Source organism: Dendrobates tinctorius, unplaced genomic scaffold (assembly GCF_039654945.1).
Source record: "Dendrobates tinctorius isolate UK_male_01 unplaced genomic scaffold, ASM3965494v1 ptg000156l, whole genome shotgun sequence".
In the NCBI taxonomy this organism is placed as follows: domain Eukaryota; kingdom Metazoa; phylum Chordata; class Amphibia; order Anura; family Dendrobatidae; genus Dendrobates; species Dendrobates tinctorius.
The window spans coordinates 23,390,918-23,409,844 of record NW_027361823.1 but is presented as its reverse complement, the minus strand read 5'-3'; the positions used below and the strand labels follow the sequence as shown (position 1 = coordinate 23,409,844).

The 18,927-nt window shown below is 43.3% G+C and overlaps 1 protein-coding gene across 1 annotated transcript in view; it reads left to right on the top strand.

Moving 5' to 3' along the window:
- Nucleotides 1–12,363, top strand: part of SLC16A9 (solute carrier family 16 member 9) — a 43,269-nt gene extending 30,906 nt beyond the window's left edge. The window contains exon 7 of the mRNA XM_073548267.1: nucleotides 4,433–12,363. Within this exon, the coding sequence (XP_073404368.1) occupies nucleotides 4,433–4,611 (179 nt within the window). The 3' untranslated portion in view covers nucleotides 4,612–12,363. The remainder of the gene's footprint in view (nucleotides 1–4,432) is intronic.
- The last annotated feature ends 6,564 nt before the right edge of the window (nucleotides 12,364–18,927 follow it).

The window sequence follows — 18,927 nt, the reverse complement described above, 5'->3', positions numbered from 1 at the left end:
TTCCTCATAGGACATGGTTTGCAGACCGGTCACCATTCTGGTTGCTCTTTTCTGAACTTGCTTCAGTTTGTTGATGTCTTTTTTAAAATGTGGTGCCCAAAACTGCACACAGTATTCCAGATGAGGCCTGACCAAAGAGGAGTAGAGGGCAATAATGACTTCACGTGATCTAGACTGTATGCTTCTGTTAATACATCCTAGAATTGCATTTGCCTTTTTTGCTGCTGCATCACACTGTTGACTCATATTCAGTCTGGGATCTATTAGTATACCCAAGTCTTTTTCACATGTGTTGTTGCTTAGCCCTATTCCTCCCATTCTGTATATGCTTTTTTCATTTTTATTGCCCAGATGTAGTACTTTGCATTTTTCCTTGTTAAAAACCATTCTGTTAGTTGCTGCCCACTTCTCCAATTTATTTATATCTTTTTGAATCCTCTCTCTCTTCTCTAGTATTAGCTATCCCTCCTAGCTTTGTGTCATCAGCAAATTTAATCAGTTTACCCTCAATTCCTTCATCTAAATCATTGATAAAGATGTTGAACAATACAGGGCCCAGGACAGAGCCCTGTGGTACCCCACTTGAGACATTCTTCCAACTGGATGTGCAGCCATTTACGACCACTCTTTGGGTCCGATCACTAAGCCAGTTATGAATCCACCTAACAGTTGCCTTGTCCATTCCATACCCAGTCATTTTTTCAATAAGGATTGTGTGAGATACTTTGTCAAATGCTTTGCTGAAGTCAAGATATACTATATCTACAGCATTTCCCTGATCCACCCAATCAGTGATTCTGTCATAGAAGGAAATTAAGTTAGTCTGACATGACTTATTAGTTACAAACCCATGCTGACTCTGTTTAATCACTTCATTCTTATCCAGGTACTGACATACATGTTGTTTAATAATTTGTTCAAAGATCTTTCCTGGTATAGAAGTCAGACTCATCGGCCTATAGTTGCCTGGGTCCACCTTCTTCCCCTTTTTGAAGATATGAACAACATTTGCTCTTCTCCAGTCTTCTGGGACTTCTCCTGTTCTCCAAGAATTTTCAAAGATTATGGAGAGGGGTTCAACAATTTATTCTGCTATCTCCTTGAGTACTCTGGGGTCTAATTCATCTGGACCTGGAGACTTGAATTCATTTAGGTTAGCTAAGTGTTTCCTCACTATATTTGTTTATAGATATCCTGGATTCTTCTATTCCCTTAATAGGACAGTGAAGAACAGTTGATGTTACATTTCCTTTCTGAGACAAAACAGATGCAAAATAGGAATTTAAAAGTTCGGCCTTCTCAACATCCTGTCTTACCATTTCATAATTTTCATCCTGTAAATATCCTATAGCATCTTTGACTTTTCTTTTACTTTCGACATATCCCCAAAATCCTTTTTTATTGCTTTTGACGTCTCGCAAGCCTCAATTCATTGTCAGCTTTAGATAATCTGATTTGTGCCCTGTAGGTTCTGCAGACAGCATTATATTCTTCTTTAGATATGCCTCCCTCTTTCCATTTTATAAACATTTCTTTCTTCCTTTTTAGCATGTGCTTAAGTTCTGTGTTCATCCATCCTGGTTTCCTTAAATGCTTCCTATTCTTCCCTCTTTTTGGAATTGTTAACAATTGTGCTTTGAGAATTTCATTTTTCAAGATTTCCCATCCTTCCTGGACATTTTTGTCCTTAAGGATTTCCAGCCATTGGATCCCTCCAATTCTCTTTCTGAATCCCTTAAAATCTGCCTTTCTGAAATCTAACCTTGACGTCTGAGTCTTCACAGGTCTTCCTCCTCTAGTTATCCAAGATTCTAAAAAAGCAAGGTCGCTACCTCCTAGGGTCCCAGTCACTTTTATGTCCTCAACTATTTCCTCCCTGTTTATAAGGATTAGATCCAAGGTAGCAGATCCCCTTGTTTTCTCCTCTACCTTTTGGAAGATAAAGTTGTCAGCAAGAGAGGATAAGAATTTCCTTGACCTGTTAGTTTTGCCTTAGAGAGATTCCCAGCAAATGTCTGGATAGTTGAAATCTCCCATGACAACTATGTCAGATTTTTTGGAGAACTTGGCCATTTGATGCATAAAGAGTTCATCCATATCTTCAGCTTGCACAGGCGGCCTGTAGTAAATGCCTACAATGGTGTCCTTTCCATTGTTCTGTCCTTGTATTCTTACCCAAACAGTTTCCACAGAACTCCCAGTCTCTGAAGCTTCAATCTCTGTGCAGATATACGCGTTTCTAACATACAATGCGACACCTCCTCCTCGTTTATCAAGTCTGTTTCTTGCAAATAAGTTGTATCCTTCTAGTCTTGTATTCCAATCATGTGTATCGTCCCACCAGGTTTCAGTGATTCCAATGACATCATATTTCTTTTCCTGTGTTAGTAGTTCCAGTTCTCCTTGTTTGTTGCCCATGCTTTGTGCATTAGTATAGAAACATTTGAGTTTGTGATTGGTTTCTCTTTCGCCAATCTTTTTACTATTTAGATTCTTTTGTCTTTGTTCATCCTTTCCACTTCTAATAGCAGAGTTCTCAATAGCATTTGTCAGGTGTATGGCTTTTTCTGGCCTTTTACTTCCCTTCCCACATTGTTCTAGTTTAAAGCTCTCCTGATGAGTGTAGCAAGGTGACTTCCAAATACATGTTTTCCAGTCTTCGTAAGGTGCACCCCATCTCTAGCAAGTAGTCCATCGTATAGGTAATTCACTCCGTGATCCAGAAATCCAAATCCTTGCTGACGGCACCATCGACGTAGCCAGTTGTTCACCTGCAGAATCTTATTCCACCTCCTTGTTCCATGGCCATCCACTGGGAGGATGGAAGAGAAGACCACCTGCGTTCCCAGTTCTTTCACTTTCTTGCCTAAGTTTTCAAAGTCACTGCAGATGGTTTCCAGGTCGTTTCTTGCTGTGTCATTTGTCCCCACATGTATTAGCAGGAATGGGTAGTCATCTGTACATCTGAAGGGTCCTGATATCCTGTCCGACACATCCTTAATTTTTGCACCTGGAAGACAGCACATTTCTCTTGAGGTTATATCCGGTCTGCAGATAGCAGCCTCTGTTCCTCTCAACAGGGAATCCCCCATGACCACCACTCTCCGTTTCTTCTTCACAACATTTTTCTTTCTCCATCCAGGAGGATTCTGAAGGCGTACAAGGTTGTTGTTTGTGGGCAAAGTCTTACCCTGATGTATTTCTTCATCGTTCTCCTGCGTAAGAGCCTGGTACTGGTTCCTTAGCAGTATGGGTGCTGACTGCCTCCCGATCCTCCTGCTTCTCTGGGTCACATGCTTCCATTCCTCTGTTTCTTCAGGTGCACTTCAAATTTCTTCTCTTTCTGTAACATGAAGAGATAATTCTGCTCTGTCTAAGAACTCTTCACCTTCCTTAATGATCTTCAACGTAGCTAACCTCTCTTCGAGATTTTGCAACTTTTCCTCCAACAGGGACACAAGCTTGCATTTGTTGCATTCTATGTATGGCTCAGCTCCCTGGCCTCCCCCGTGCTCTCCTCGTCCTTCTCCATGCTGCCACCGTCCTCCTGCATGCTGCCACCGTCCTCCTCCCTGCTGCACCCGTCCTCCTCCGTGCTGCCCCCGTCCTCCTCCGTGCTTTCAGTGCCCTCTGTGCAGCCCCTGTCCTCCTCCATGCTTCCCCTGTCCTCCTCCCTGCTGCCCCCGTCCTCCTCCTTCATACTCACCCTGCTGTGCTGTCGCTGAATGTCCCTGCATCCTCCGTTGTCCAGCGCTATCAGCTTCTTGCTGCCTTCAGCGGTCACATGGTTCCACTCATTAAGGTCATGAATATGCTTCCACGCCCATATTCATGAGCTTAATGAGCGGTACCATGTGACCGCTGAAGGCAGCAAGAAGCTGTCAGCGCTGGGACAAGGAGGATGCAGGGGATGTTCAGTGAGGCACGGGAGGGGTGAGAATGACTTCCCAGCCACTGGCTCCTGCCGCCGCTCCCCCACTGGTTTCTGCTGAATGACTCGTGTATAAGCCGAGGGGGCATTTTCAGCACAAAAAAAATGTGCTGAAAATCTCGGCTTATACACGAGTACATACGGTATATTGCTGATTGGTGGTTATTTAGTGGCTTTGATTGCTCTGTCTATATGGGCCATTGGTTTGGTCTCCTGAAAGTTCCTGTACAATCAGCTTTCAGTGATGATTTAACTAACTGTGAATGCTGTGGCGGTCATATGTCTGCATGAGACATCATCGCTGGAGGTCAGAGTACAAATGCTGGGGGGACCAGGCTCACGTTACCATTGAAGTAGGAGTTGTGCATACTTACCCGCTCTATGGGTAATCTGCAGCACTATCAAAAATTGGATTTTGCTTTGCTTCCCTAACAAATGCTTATACTTAAAAAAGTAATTTATGATTTTATTATTAACTTTTTTTTCTTTTTTTTTTTCCAGGTTGTTTTTTTGACTGGACACAGTCCTATGATATAGCCTTCTATTTCTGTGGAATATGCGTTATTGTAGGAGCTTTGAGCTTGTTACTTGTAGCACTGCCATTTTGGAAGAACTGTCAAACTAAAAAGTTGGAACCTTCTACAAAGAGTCACTCTTATGTTGTAGCTCCTGCCGTGTGAATGTATTTTGCAAATTTACATATGTGAAGTTTTGTAGTATTTAATTATTATACTATACAGTGTTTTATAGAGTTTTTTAAAATTATTATTAATATACTGTATTCTCATAGTCCTAAATATCATAGGGCTGTAATTCAGAAGGTGTCTCCTCAGGCAAGTTTTTTACAGGTGCTTCTCACAAAATTAGAATATCATCAAAAAGTTTATTTATTTCAGTTCTTCAACACAAAAAGTGAATCTCATATATTATATAGAGTCATTACAAACAGAGAGATCTATTTCAAGGGTTTATTTATGATAATGTTGATGATTATGGCTTACAGCTAATGAAAACCCAAAAGTCATTATCTCAGTAAATTAGATTCTCTATGGGGTTAAGGTCAGGCGAGTTTGCTGGCCAATCAAGCACAGTGATACTGTTTGTAAACCAGGTATTGGTACTTTTGGCAGTGTGGACAGGTGCCAAGTCCTGCAGGAGAATGAAATTTCCATCTCCAAAAAGCTTGTCGGCGATTGCGCTGACTTTGGTCTTGATAAAACACAGTGGAAATACACCAGCAGATGACATGGCTCCCCAAACCATCACTGATTGTGGAAACTTCACACTAGACCTCAAGCAGCTTGGATTGTGGCCTCTCCACTCTTCCTATAGACTCTGGATCATTGATTTCCAAATGAAATGCAAAATGTACTTTCAGCTGAAAACAACACCTTGGACCACTGAGCTAGAGTCCAGTTCTTTTTCTTCTTGGCCCAGGTAAGATGCTTCTGGCATTGACTTTTGGTCATGAGTGGCTTGACAGAAGGAATGTGACACTTGTAGCCAATGTCCTGGATACGTCTGTGTGTGGTGGCCAATGACTCCAGCAGAAGTCCACTCCTTGTGAATTTCCCCCAAATTTTTGATTGTCCTTTTCTTTACAATCCATTCAAGGCTGTGGTTATCCCGGTTTGTTGTGCACCTTTTTCTACCACATTTTTTCCTTCCACTCAACTTTCCATTAATATGCTTGGATATAGCACTCTGAACAGCCAGCTTCTTTAGCAATGACCTTTTGTGGCTTACCCTCCTTGTGGAATGTGTCAATGACTGCCTTCTGGACATCTGTCAAGTCAGCAGTCTTCCCCATGATTGTGGCGCCTACTGAAACAGACTAAGGGACCGTTTTAAATGCTTAGGAAGCCTTTGCAGGTGTTTTTTGTTAATTATTCTAATTTACTGAGATAATGACTTTTGGGTTTTCTTTGGCTGTAAGCCATAATCATCAACATTAACAGAAATAAACATGTGAAATTAGATCATTCTGTAATGACTCTAATATATGAGTTTCACTTTTTGAGTTGAAGAACTGAAATAAATTAACTTTTTGATGATACTCTAATTTTGTGAGAAGCACCTGTATCTCACTCCATATTTTCCATGGATAATAATATAGAAATTTTCACCAGAATTCTGGTGTAAAACTGTTTGAAGTGTCAAAAAATGTTTGCGCAATTTGCAGTTGTGCCAAAAATTGGCAAATTTTGGTGGTTTTACACTAGTTGCAGTAATTTCCACCAACTTTAAAAAAAATGGATAGATAATTGTTTGGAAGTGGCATGGATGTCAACTCCATCACACTATATGCCTCAAAGGTGGCACAAATCACTGGAGTACATTTCGTGTAATGGCACGTGGCCGAAGAAAAATGTACCCACTAAATTTAACGCATCTTACTTCAGAGCACTGTTCATGAAGAGGACAGGGGCCAATGTTTTTACAATTTTTATACATGTCCAAATATGATTTCAGACTTAGATTACTTTTTTCTGTGTTTCAAATGAACTGAACTACAGTCAGCATAAAACAGTAAAGTGATCTTGTCATCGTCCAAAATGCGACCATCTGTGACTTTATCGATGTGAGGATCTTTCTTCTAGAATCTGACTTAAGTGGATGGTGACACTGGAAAATGGTATTCTAACAGACCTGTCTACTTACTGTATTATACTGTATGTATTTTAGCTTCCTTAGGGTTTATTCAAGCAGTATTACAGTAGCAGAATTTTCTCATCTCATAAAGTCTCATCTATACTCAGAAAATCCACATAGAAATTCACTTGATTGAATTGAATCTTTGTCAATTTATGCTGCAAATTTTCCAAAAAGGGTTGTCCCGACTTATGATATTGATGATCTATCCTGCAGATAGGTCATCAGTATCATATCTTTGGGCTCTAATTCACTTCAATAGGGGCAAAGTTTCAGTTATTGGTAAGAACCATTACAGAGTGAACAGAGCTGTGCAGTTTCTGCTCTATTTACTGTTTTCTTCTTTCTGATCATGGGGATGCCATGGGACAAATCCTCACTGATCTGATACCGGTGATCTATTCTAAGGATCAGTGTATAATGTCATAAGTTTGGAGAACCCTTTTAATTTTTAGCAATAAGTTTGGTGCAATAAACAAACTGTTTCCAATGTGCAATGCCCATTTCTTTAGTCATGTGCTCATTTCTAACTAATCTTTCTCCAATGTGTTCCAGCTGAAATGAAACAACTTTGTAAATTTATCTTAAGTCCAAAATCTGTTATCATTTCATCTCTAGAGTTTTTATACAGAGCTACCACAAGCAAAAGGGTAACAATGTTTTGAACGTTTCACTTTCAGGCTCCATGTCTCACCATTCACTACTGCTTCGAAAGTCAGTCTACCATCATTTTATAGACAATCATCTTGGCTGTCTCATACATAAATTTGACCTTCAACTATTTAACATATAATCTTTTTCTTCCTGAATACTACAAATTACAACCCATTGTGTGTTTTTTGGATGATTCCAAAGCGAAAGGTCAGTAGTTTGAATCAAGGAGCAGCCATGAAGAACATTTCCCCCAAAAAACAGAAACAGCATCATCCAGCTCATCGATAGTAGTCTCTCGGCCAAGATAAATACCAAACTGCATTATGTGAGCGCCATGACAGTTGAAAGAATACGACATGAAGTCCGTCCATTCATTCAAAAGCCAAGAGGTCGACGTCCAGGCAAAATATCAGAGTCAACAAGTCGGCTCATCAAAAGGTCTATCAGTTCTGGCGCGACAACCATAGCAGTGGCAGTGGCTCGTATGCTACATAATAGTGAGATCACAGACGTCCATGCAAGCACCATGCGTTGCACGCTACACAAGTCTGGAATGGTTGCCAGAGAAAAAGTGAGGAAGCCTTGACTTTAACATTGTCATATGAAGCGCCGGCTCTAGTTTGCAAAAAAGTACAAAAAGTGGCCAGTAGAAGATTGGAAACGGGTGATTTATAGCAAGGGGATGAAAGTCAATAGACTAGGCTCTGATGGGTGCAAATGGGTCAGGAAAAAACAAGGGGAAAAAGGCTAGAGAATCGAGAAATTGAAGGAACTTTCAAGTTTGGTGGAAGAAGCCTCATGATATGGGGTTGTTTCACAGCCAAAGATACTTGACCAGGATGTATGGTGGTCTCAATGCTGAGCTACATGTGAGTATCCTATGAGACAAGTTGCTTCATACATTCGAGTACTGTGGGTATTAAAAGGACGACATAGTGTTCCAGCAGGACAACGACATGAAGCATACGTCGAGATTGGTGAAGAAATGTTTCAATGACAATGAAGTAGAGGTGCTGGATTGGCCCCAACAGTCCCCAGAACTCAACCTAATCAAACACTTGTGGACAGAATTGAAGGAAATCTGTATACATACCCAAGTGAGTTGAACACTATGCACCAACTTTGGGAATGAGCAGAAGAGACCTGACATCAGATTTCATTTGTGACGTGCTTGAATATGATTGAGAGCATGCCCAAAAGGATTCAGGTAGTGTTGAAAGCCAAAGGTGAATTTACAAAGTCTAACAAAATAATAAAAATTAAAATTTAGATTTTTAGGAGCAAAACAGTAACAATGCAGTGACATGACAAGAATTTGCATAACTAACCATATGCTAAATAGTTGCAAGTCAAATTTATGTATGAGACCGCCAAGAAGATTGTTTATAAAATTATGGTAGTCTCATGTTGGGAGCAGTAGTGGATGGTGAGATATGGAGCCTGAAGGTTCAAAACATTGTTACCCTTTTGCTCATGAGTGTATGGATCTCTATGGCTACAATCATTCCATACTGAAATTAGTGGAGTTGGTCCAGCAATCCCAGGGAAGGAAAACAGCATCTTTATTCTGAAAAATATTAAAAACATGGTGAAAAATTAAGCAGAAACAATGGTAAGGAAAATATGGTAAAAAAAAACTCACATTAGAGGGTGACAAGGGTGACACTACATATTAGAGGGTGAGGCAATGATTAAGAACCTTTCTGATTCGAGTCGCGTCACCCTCTAATGTGATTTTATCACTCTCTTTTCCTTCCCATTTTTCCTGCTTAATTTCACTATGTTTTTATTGTTATTGGAATAAGGATGTTGTTTTAGTTCTCTTGGATTCCTAGGCACAACTCTTGTTATTTTCAGGATTGCTGCCACCCAGAATCCGGCTTGAATCTATTATCGCTGCATCCCTTTTTACCTGAAACTTTGGATCCGAGAGTCAGGCAAACCTTTGGTGTGCCAATAATTTTTCTTTTTATTTTGTATTTTTCTACAGTCATACAAAGTTTGTAGTCTGAACCAGCAATCATGTGTTTGGTATTTGTTCCCTCCTCTACCTTCTATAAGCCAATAATAAAAAAGGCCTGAGAAAGTTCTCTACACATGTTGTAAGGAAGCAACACAAATTATTGCAAAAGTTTATGTAACCTTTGTATAAACTGTTTTCCAAGAAGCAAGTAAGCGATGAAGTCGTAGACTGAGATGCACACAGGCAATAGATATTTGATTGGTGATTTCATCCAGAGATTAGTTGCAAGCTCATCTGGATAGGTACAGTATAAATTAATCAAGTGCAGAACTAGACTCAAAAGCAGAATCAATGGTATTTCCAGACATAGGTGTGGTGTGGCGGGGCCACATGGCAAATCGCATGGGGTGGCAAATTATATTGTGGCACAAAATTTCAAAGCCCGGCTCCTACACGTCCCCATTGCTAGTTACTTAAACATTCCGTCTCACGGCTGGAGCTGCCATTATCCATCTGGGTAATCTTCTCCACACTTATTGAACAACAAGCATCACATTTTCTTTGAGCGGCAGCCAGTGTGTATTACCGCTGCCCAAAAGGATTAACCTGATTGAAAAGATGGTCTTAGTGTGTTTATTAGCAGGGCATATGTTATGCATGTGCTGCTTAGCTCCTCTGTCATCTTGGTCGTTACCTGCCTCTGCAGAGAGCAGCAGCTGATACTAAATTAATCCCAGCTGCTGCGCTCTGTATAGGCAGTGACAGAGATGGCAGCGAAGCTCAGCAGCATATACATAACACTGCCCAACTACTAAACATACTGAGAACAAGATAAGGTTGATGCAGTACTACCTTCCTGTGGAGAAGACGAAGTCTATGGTGTTTGGTTGGGTTTGGAGGGAGTGTGAGCTAAATTCTCCTAGTATAAGTATCCGATTGCTAGAACCCCCAGTGAAGCCAAGATCAGAGCACTGGAACTCATGAGTCAGACTCTGCAGAGCCATGAATTACATGGAACTGAGGTGCCCATGCTCAACTTCTGCTCTATTGAATGTCATAGAGACTGCAAGAAATTAGATGGGCGTGGGTTACTCGACTCTCTCCAGCTGTCTCACAGACAATGAATAGAGCAGAGAGTTGATCATGCACATCTCCATCCATTCCATTCAAGACGGGGCTGGTTCGTCAAAGTCTCAGGTTCCACAGCCAAGTTCTCAGGATCACTTGTGGTCCCAGCAGTTAAACTATCTGTTATCAATAAGTTATTACTATTACTATGCAGGACCTCCTGAGGACGAAGATTACAATCTGAGGAGGGGTTGGGTGGGGCCCACTTAACGCTATATTAGACGAGGACCAAGATTACAATCTTGGGCCAGAATGGGTTTTATATATGAGCATATTACTTTAATGATATCAGTATTTTCTTCACCCCTTAGTGACCAGGCCAAACTTTTTAAATCTGACCAGTAGCACTTTATGTGGTAATACTTCAGGAATGCTTCAACGGATTGGATTCTGAGATTGTTGTTTTGTGGCACATTATAATTTATGTTAGTGGTAAATTTAGGTCAATATGTTTTGTGTTTATTCATAAAAAGATATCAGACATTTTACAGGAATGTAAAAAAAAAAATCTAATTTTCAAACTTTGAAAGATTATCCCTTTAATCCAGATAGTCATAGCACAGAAAAACATTAATAAATAACATTCCCCTCATGTCTGCTTTACATCAGCATCATCTGTAAAAGGTTCTTTTATTTTGTTAGCATTTTAGGTGGTTTAAAAATGTAGCAGTAATTTTGAATTTTTTTAAGGAAATTTACAAAATTTATTTTTTTAGGGACCTATCCTGGTTTGAAGTGACTTTGGGGTCCTATATATTGGGAAACCCCCAAAAGTGATACCATATTAAAAACAGCATCCAAAATTGCTTTCAGGTAGTTTATTTACTCTTCAGGTGATTTTCAGGAATTAATGCAAAGTCGCATAACAGAATGAAAAAAAGTATTTTTGCCACCTAGATGTTGCCGACTTCTGAACAGGCCGCTATAGCCGGCAGACTCTAAGGCCGCTATTTGGCAGTGAACTTCCATGGCAAACATCAGGGCCACACAATCATGATCTCATGGTGCCAATAGGGGATAAATAGGAAGCCCCCACAGACTATTAACCATTTATATGTTGTAGTCACTATTGACAGCAGCATTTAAGGGGTTAAAGAGATGGACGGTGCAAATACTGATCGTAGCTAATACAGCAAGTTATCAGCTATAGTGTACAGCCGACAGATGCTAGATTGTAACCTGTACTGGGATGCTATTCTCTTACATCTCAGGTCAGTAAAAAGATATTGGCGGTCATTAAAGGGTTAAAATTCAAGTCATGTTTTGGGGGGGCGAGGTTCCAATACTGGACTGGTTAAAGGGACTTGGGAGTGTTAATGGTCCACGAGTTATGGGTGCAAGTTATTTGCCTTGCCCGTCACTGGCAACCTAATGTAAGCCACTATTTCCAAAATATCTAAGGCCATGTGCACACGTTGTGGATCCTGCTGCGGATCCGCAGCGTTTCAGGCTCTTCCGTATGGATTTGCTGCGGGTCCAAATCCGCAGCATGTCACTTCTTTATGCGGAATCCGCAGCGGTTTCACACCTTCTCCATTGTAGAGGTGTGAAACCGCAGGGCTAATCCGCAGGCTAATCCGCAGGTAAACCGCAGGTCTTTTGACCAGAGAATTTACCTGCGGATTTTTCCAACTCTGCGCGGACAAATCCGCAGCACCTAAAACTACGTGTGCACATAGCCTAACAGTCCTTTAGAATAATCAATTTCATGTTTTTCTTATCACTTTTATATGGGATATCTCGATCTGTGTGGATCTGTATTTTTCCTATTGTGTAGTCTTGTATGTATGTAGTGTTTACATTATCGTTGTTTTTTTTCATAACCTGACCGACCAAGATTGTCCACTGTGTATTTGTATCGATGAATGAAAAAGTGTTTTGAAGGAATTCCTGATCGTGTAATGTTTTCAGATATTTATCACATTCCTGAATTGTTCAAATTTCAAACATTGAGAATTCCCAATTTGTATGTTGGAAACATGATGAGACTTTATTGGTTTTCATATTCGAGTTGCAAATAAAATATTTTTTTAGACATTTGAGTTTGTTCGTGTTCAGTACACAGTGGTCCTGTCACGTCCGCCATGTCTGTTTGTCTCAGGAACTCCTGGAGCGATGTGCATGCGCATGTTTTGTCTGCTGTCCTGCATGTTCGCTAGAGCTGTGTGCAGACTCGCCTCATGTCTGAGCTGCAGGATCCCTGCGTTTCTGCTCTGCCTTCTGTGATCTTCTCGTCATGTCTGGAGTCCTTGATCATGTGATGTTTCTTAAGATCCTGCACTGTCTGGTTCTGCAATCATCTCGTCATGTCTAGAATCCCGGATCATGTGTTCTTCCTAGGATCCTGCACTGGTTGGTTCGGTGATCATCTTGTCATGTCTGAAACCCTGATCATGTGACGTTTCCTAAGATCCTGCACTGTCTGGTTCTGCTATCATCTCGTCATGTCTAGAATCCCGGAAGTGCTCCCCTGGTCCTGACCTGGAGGAGGAGGTGCTATGCCCTATATCAGGCCACCTCTTCCTATGCTCAGGGCCTGATTATTTGTGTTGCTTCCCTGCAAGGCTTTGGGTCTGTGGGGTTGCTCCCTCTATTCTGTGCCCTTGCACTTTGCTCTGTAGTGCGTCTCTGCACACGCTCCGTGCTCGTATTCCGCCTCTTGTCTTGTGCCATGTCTTGTGTTGTCTCTCGTGCCATGTTTGTCTTTGCCTTGCTTTGCCTTGTAGTCCTTCTGCTGTTCTTTGTCTTAGTCTGTTTTGCTATGTCTCGCCTTAGCTATGCTTTGACTTGTAGTCCTTCCTTTGTTCTCTGCCTTGCCTGTTTTGCCATGTCTTGCTTTTGCTATGCTTTGACTTGTAGTCCTCCCTGTGTTCTCTGCCTTGCTATTCCTTGCTTTGTGTTCCTCCCTATGGTCTCAGTCTTTGCTTGCTCTGCCTCGCTCTCTCCTATGGTGCTCTGTAGTGCTCCCTGGCACACGCACCATTTCTCCTCTCCTTAGTGCTCGTTTCTTTGTCTAGTCCCAAGGTCTTCCCTTGGCCCGGCTCTGGGCTTCTGCCTACGCTCCGCTGCTAGACTCTGTCCTCTCTCTGACCTGGCTCTGTTTCTGCCTGTATTCCTTGCCTTGTTCCCTGCCTTGTCCTTGCATTGAACCCCGGCGTGGGTTCCCCTTGGCCGTCTCCTGTGCCGTGGTAAGTGCCACGTGTTTGTGTACAGCCGTGTGTACTGGCCAGTGTGGCGTGCCCCCTGCGTGGCTCCTAGCATGCAGCCCTTCCTTGTGCCCTGGCGTGGCTCCTAGCACGCACTCTGTCTTGTGCCTTGGCGTGTCTCTACACGCACTCTGTCTTGTGCCTTGGCGTGTCTCTACACGCACTCTGTCTTGTGCCTTGGCGTGTCTCTACACGCACTCTGTCTTGTGCCTTGGCGTGTCTCTACACGCACTCTGTCTTGTGCCTTGGCGTGTCTCTACACGCACTCTGTCTTGTGCCTTGGCGTGTCTCTACACGCACTCTGTCTTGTGCCTTGGCGTGTCTCTACACGCACTCTGTCTTGTGCCTTGGCGTGTCTCTACACGCACTCTGTCTTGTGCCTTGGCGTGTCTACACACGCACCCTGTCTCGTTTGCGAACCTTGGCATGTCCCCTAAACACTTACCCTGCTTGGATATCTGTCGTGCCTCCTTGCCTGAACCCTGGTTTGCCTGCCGGATGCCCGGAACCTGCCGACCGTTGCCAGAGGTCCGGAACCAGATGACTACGGCCTGATGTCCGGAGCTGACGTCCGCAGCCTGATCCCTGGACCCTGTCGGTTTGCCAGCAGTCCGGAGTCCGATGCCATCATGCCATTACCTGTGCCTAGGCGTGCCATCTGGCACGTACCATGTTATGGACCTTGGCGTGCCCACGCGCGCACCTTGCACGTTTTGCTTGTTTTCTCTGTATGTGATCTTGTGTTATTCTAATGAAGATATCTTGCACCTACGTCTAGTCTCGTCTTGCTTCCTGCTCGTCCTTGTCGTCAGACACTCGTCTAGTGTCCCCTGAGCCGGCCGTCTGGTCCCAGCAGTCGTGGTGGCTCACCCCCTTGGTCTTGCCCCTGACACTCCCTGTATAGGGGGTGGATTCTCACAAGGTCAGCTCGCCCTCGGTGGGTGGGTGCCACGACCCAGAGGGTCCACTCAAAAAATGGGCTCAGCAGGAGCTGAGACCGTCACAGGTCCCAGTACAAGAAATATGTTTGGGCCACCTGTCAGGGCCCCGGGCGAAAAAGACTAAGTGGGCCTCCTTAACTCATACCACGATTCATGATGCACAGATACGGCAGAGAAATATAAGTATAGTACAATGCCAAAAATTTCACTTGTTACATTACATGAGTGATATCTACTGTAAATTCTACAATCGCTCAGAAACCAGACAGTATAGTCCTCCCTACAGTATTATGGGCACCACATAGCGCTCCATACAGAATAATGACACCCATATATTGTTCCACACAGTATTAGGCTATGTGCACACGTTGCAGATTTTGTTGCGGGTCCGCAGCGTTTTTGCATGCACGGAATTGCACCAAATCTGCACTGTAGTGCAAACCAATGTTAATCAATTGGAATTACAGAATTGGTGTGCACATGCTGCGGAAAAATCCGCGTGGATTGGCAGCGTTTTATTTTCCGCAGCATGTCAAATCTTTTTGCGGATCTGCAGCATTTCTGCACCCAAAAAATAAAGGGAACTGTCATGTCCCACGACTTGGGAAATCATTTAATATTTGCACTGTTTGCGTTGCATCATCTGTTGCTAGGCAGAAGTTTGCCTTTCCCTGTATTTTGTCCCAACTCTCTCCCTGTAGTCCTGTGATGTATGTTTGTTCCCTCCCTTATTCTCCATTTTGTGATCGTCCCTCCATCTGTATGCATCTTGTTACATGTTCTCTGAAGAATATTCCTTTTTACCTGCTGCTTTCATCATAATACAAGAATTTCAGTTAAAGCATCCCTCTTTTCCTGGAGTCTTCTTACATGAGATCGTGGCTGAGTTAAGCTGTCTGATTAATCGGTATGAACGTGAGTACAGGTCGATACGGAAGGGGCCCAGAAAGAGAGGTCTATCCAGGCACCATACGTTCTACATATCCATGAGTCAGAATAGTAAAAAGGAATAACCTGCCTTCAGAGTCAGTAACTCAAGGTCTGTGCTGAATCTCAGTGGAAAAGGACATTTTCCAGATAGACTGTAACCCAGTTCCTGCCAGACCCCAGCGTGCATAGAAGCCACACTGCAGCTGAACAGAGAGGAATATAACTCCCATCATTACACAGGACCCTGCAGCTGCTCCAGCATTAGATACAAAGTATCAACTCTGTGCAGAGTCTGTGTATTTCCTGTTGCTGAACAGTGGGAAGTATAACCCTCATCATCCACTCTTCCTGCCTGCAATCTAATCATGTCTGAAGCAAGGAATACAATGTCCCTACCAGACTTACAAGCACAGGAAAGAGACCCAGACCCCCATCCACCATCTAGCGAAAGGGGAAAACGTACAGTCAAACCCACATGGAAAGTCATGGAGAATTTAGAGACTGCAAAATGTGAATTATATAGTGATGTGTCTTCAGTATGGAAGAAAGTGCTGAGTCACATAGACACTGCATCAAGGCCTGCTTCTCATGAGTTACCACCAGAGGGAGTCCTAGAACAATTATGCACAGCATACCAAATGTATATGGAGAAGAGTGACCAATACATTATTCTCCTGAAGAAACTGAATCTTCCAGAGACTTTAAACGAATTGCAAGGTTTCCAGCAGCTTAATTCTGAAAGAGACTGCGCTGTATGTGACATTAAAGCCAAGATAGAGGCTAGAATCGCACGAACACCAGATGCATCAACTCGCACATCCAAATCGTGTAAGCACTCAAAACGTTCATCTAGGTCAAGTTCATCGAAATATTCTACTCTTACTGAGCAGCTTATAAGAGCACGTGCTAAGGCTGAAACTACTAAGGTACAAGCTGCTTTTGCACAAAAGAGAGCAGAAATGGATGCAGAAGCGGCACGCGTGAAAGCGGAAAAGGAAGCTCTAGAGAAGGAATGTGAGCATGCAACAGCCATGGCAGAATTAAAGGTACTCGAGCAGGCTGTCAGTGGGAGTCAAAGAGACAGCGTCAGTTTGTGTGAAATGGAGGCAGAAGACCCTATTGAACGCACAAGAGACTACGTGCTAAGCCAAGATGGCGAACCGCAGATCATCACTAACACACCTGATGGTGTTGACACTTCTCCAGAGCACCAGGATGCCGATCCACTTACAGAATCCTGCATTCAAGGTCAGTACAATGCTCCCAAACTTGAACTTCCTTCATATTCCAGTATGTGCCAAAACCCTGCATCTCACCAAACTCCACAGGCTAATACCTACATGCAACCCAATATGCCGGCAGGTCATTATACCCTCGACAACCACACAGTGCCACCTCCGCAGGTAGCAGAAACTATACCCACCAAACCAGTTGCTGGACTAAATGCATATGCCACTCCATACTTCCCCATGTTTCAAGGCCAAGACGTCTCCACCCCTATGTACAACACCGCTCAGCCTACAATTGTGCATCCTAAGTCAGAAAGAACAGACATGTCCGACTTCGCAAGGTACATGATTCGCCGTGAACTTACTAAAACCGGTCTCACAAGGTTCGACGACCAACCTGAAAATTACAGAGGTTGGAAAAGTGCCTTTAGAACCGTAACTGGTGACCTCGGCATCACTGCTGCGGAAGAGCTGGACCTGCTGATCAGATGGTTAGGACCACAATCCACAGAGCGTGTCAAGAGACTCAGGTCTGTACATATCAGTAATCCAACGGCTGGTCTCATGGCTGCATGGGAAAGACTAGAGAGAAACTTTGGCAGTCCAGAAGCCATAGAGGATGCACTGTTCAAGCGACTACAGAGTTTTCCAAAGATATCAAGCAAGGACAGTTCAAAGTTCCTAGAGCTCAGTGACCTGCTGTTAGAGCTCCAGCTGGCCAAGGCAGACACCCACCTACCTGGCCTCAGCTACCTGGACACTGCTCGTGGAGTAAACCCCATTATCTCCAAGCTACCATACAATGTACAAGAGAAGTGGACTACAATAGGGTCAAAATACAAGAAAGACCATCAAGTGTCATTTCCTCCGTTCTCCTACTTCTGTGAGTTTATAAAAGTCATTGCAGAGCGTAAGAACGACCCAAGCTTTTCCTACGGAGAATCCAGTGGCCCAGCTTCACCTCCTTCTAAATACGTGAGCACACGCTTGAATGACAGAAACCGCAGGAGTCCAGTTTCAGTGAAGAAGACGGATATTCTTCCCTTACCAACATCAGCCCCAGGCAAGAGCAACAAGGGTGAAAAGATAGAGAACCCAAATCGTGAGTGTCCCATCCACAAGAAGCCACATCCCTTAAAAAAGTGCATCAGCTTCAGGAAGAAACCGCTCCAAGAACGCAAGGAACTTCTAAAGAAGTTTGGGGTATGCTACAGATGTTGTGCTTCTACTGAACACCTTGCTAAAGACTGTAAAACTACAATTAAGTGTATGGAGTGTGACAATGAGGATCACGTACAAGCACTCCACCCATACCGTCCAGACTCTACACGTACTCCTTCCCCCACCACGAGCCATGGCGGGGAGGACGCAGCTCAAACTGCAAGTCATAACACAATATCTTCTTCATGCACAGAAGTCTGCGGAGAAGGTCTCTGGGACAAGTCCTGTGCGAAGATTTGCCTGGTGAACGTATATCCCAACGGTCACCCAGAGAAAGCCGTGAAGGTGTACGTCCTCTTGGATGATCAGAGCAACCGATCACTTGCAAGGTCAGAACTCTTTGATATGTTTAACTTAAAGGGAAATGCTTACCCTTACACCTTAAGTACCTGCAGCGGTGTTACAGAGGTCTCTGGGAGAAGGGCCAGTGGTCTTATGGCGACATCCCTCGACAACACCGTAGAGATACCCTTACCTACACTTGTCGAGTGCAACCAGATTCCATCCAATCGAGAAGAGATCCCAACGCCAGAGGCTGCTCTTCATCACCCACATCTCAAGGGGATAGCAAACAAGATACCAGCCCTCAACAACAGCGCAGATATCCTGATTCTGCTTGGCAGAGACATTCTCCGGCTGCACAAGGTACGTCAGCAAATTAATGGACCACACGACGCACCATTTGCCCAACGCTTTGATCTAGGCTGGGTAATTATAGGCAATGTTTGCATACTCAAGATGAAGAGACCTAATAACATCTCCTCTTACAAAACACACATCTTGCCAAATGGTCGCAGCACTCATTTTCAGCCATGCCCACATCATTACTGGGTGAAAGAGAAAGTGAGCAACACCAAGAGGCAACAGGAATCCTTCAACAACATGAACATGCTCCAGCCATGGGACGAAAACCTCGGGTCAACAGTGTTCGATTCCACAAATGAAGACAACAAGTTAGCACCCACAAGGGAAGATAAAGAATTCATAAAGGTTATGGACAAAGAATTTGTTCAAGATGACTCCAACAGTTGGGTAGCTCCTTTACCCTTTCGTTTCCCAAGAGCGAGGTTGC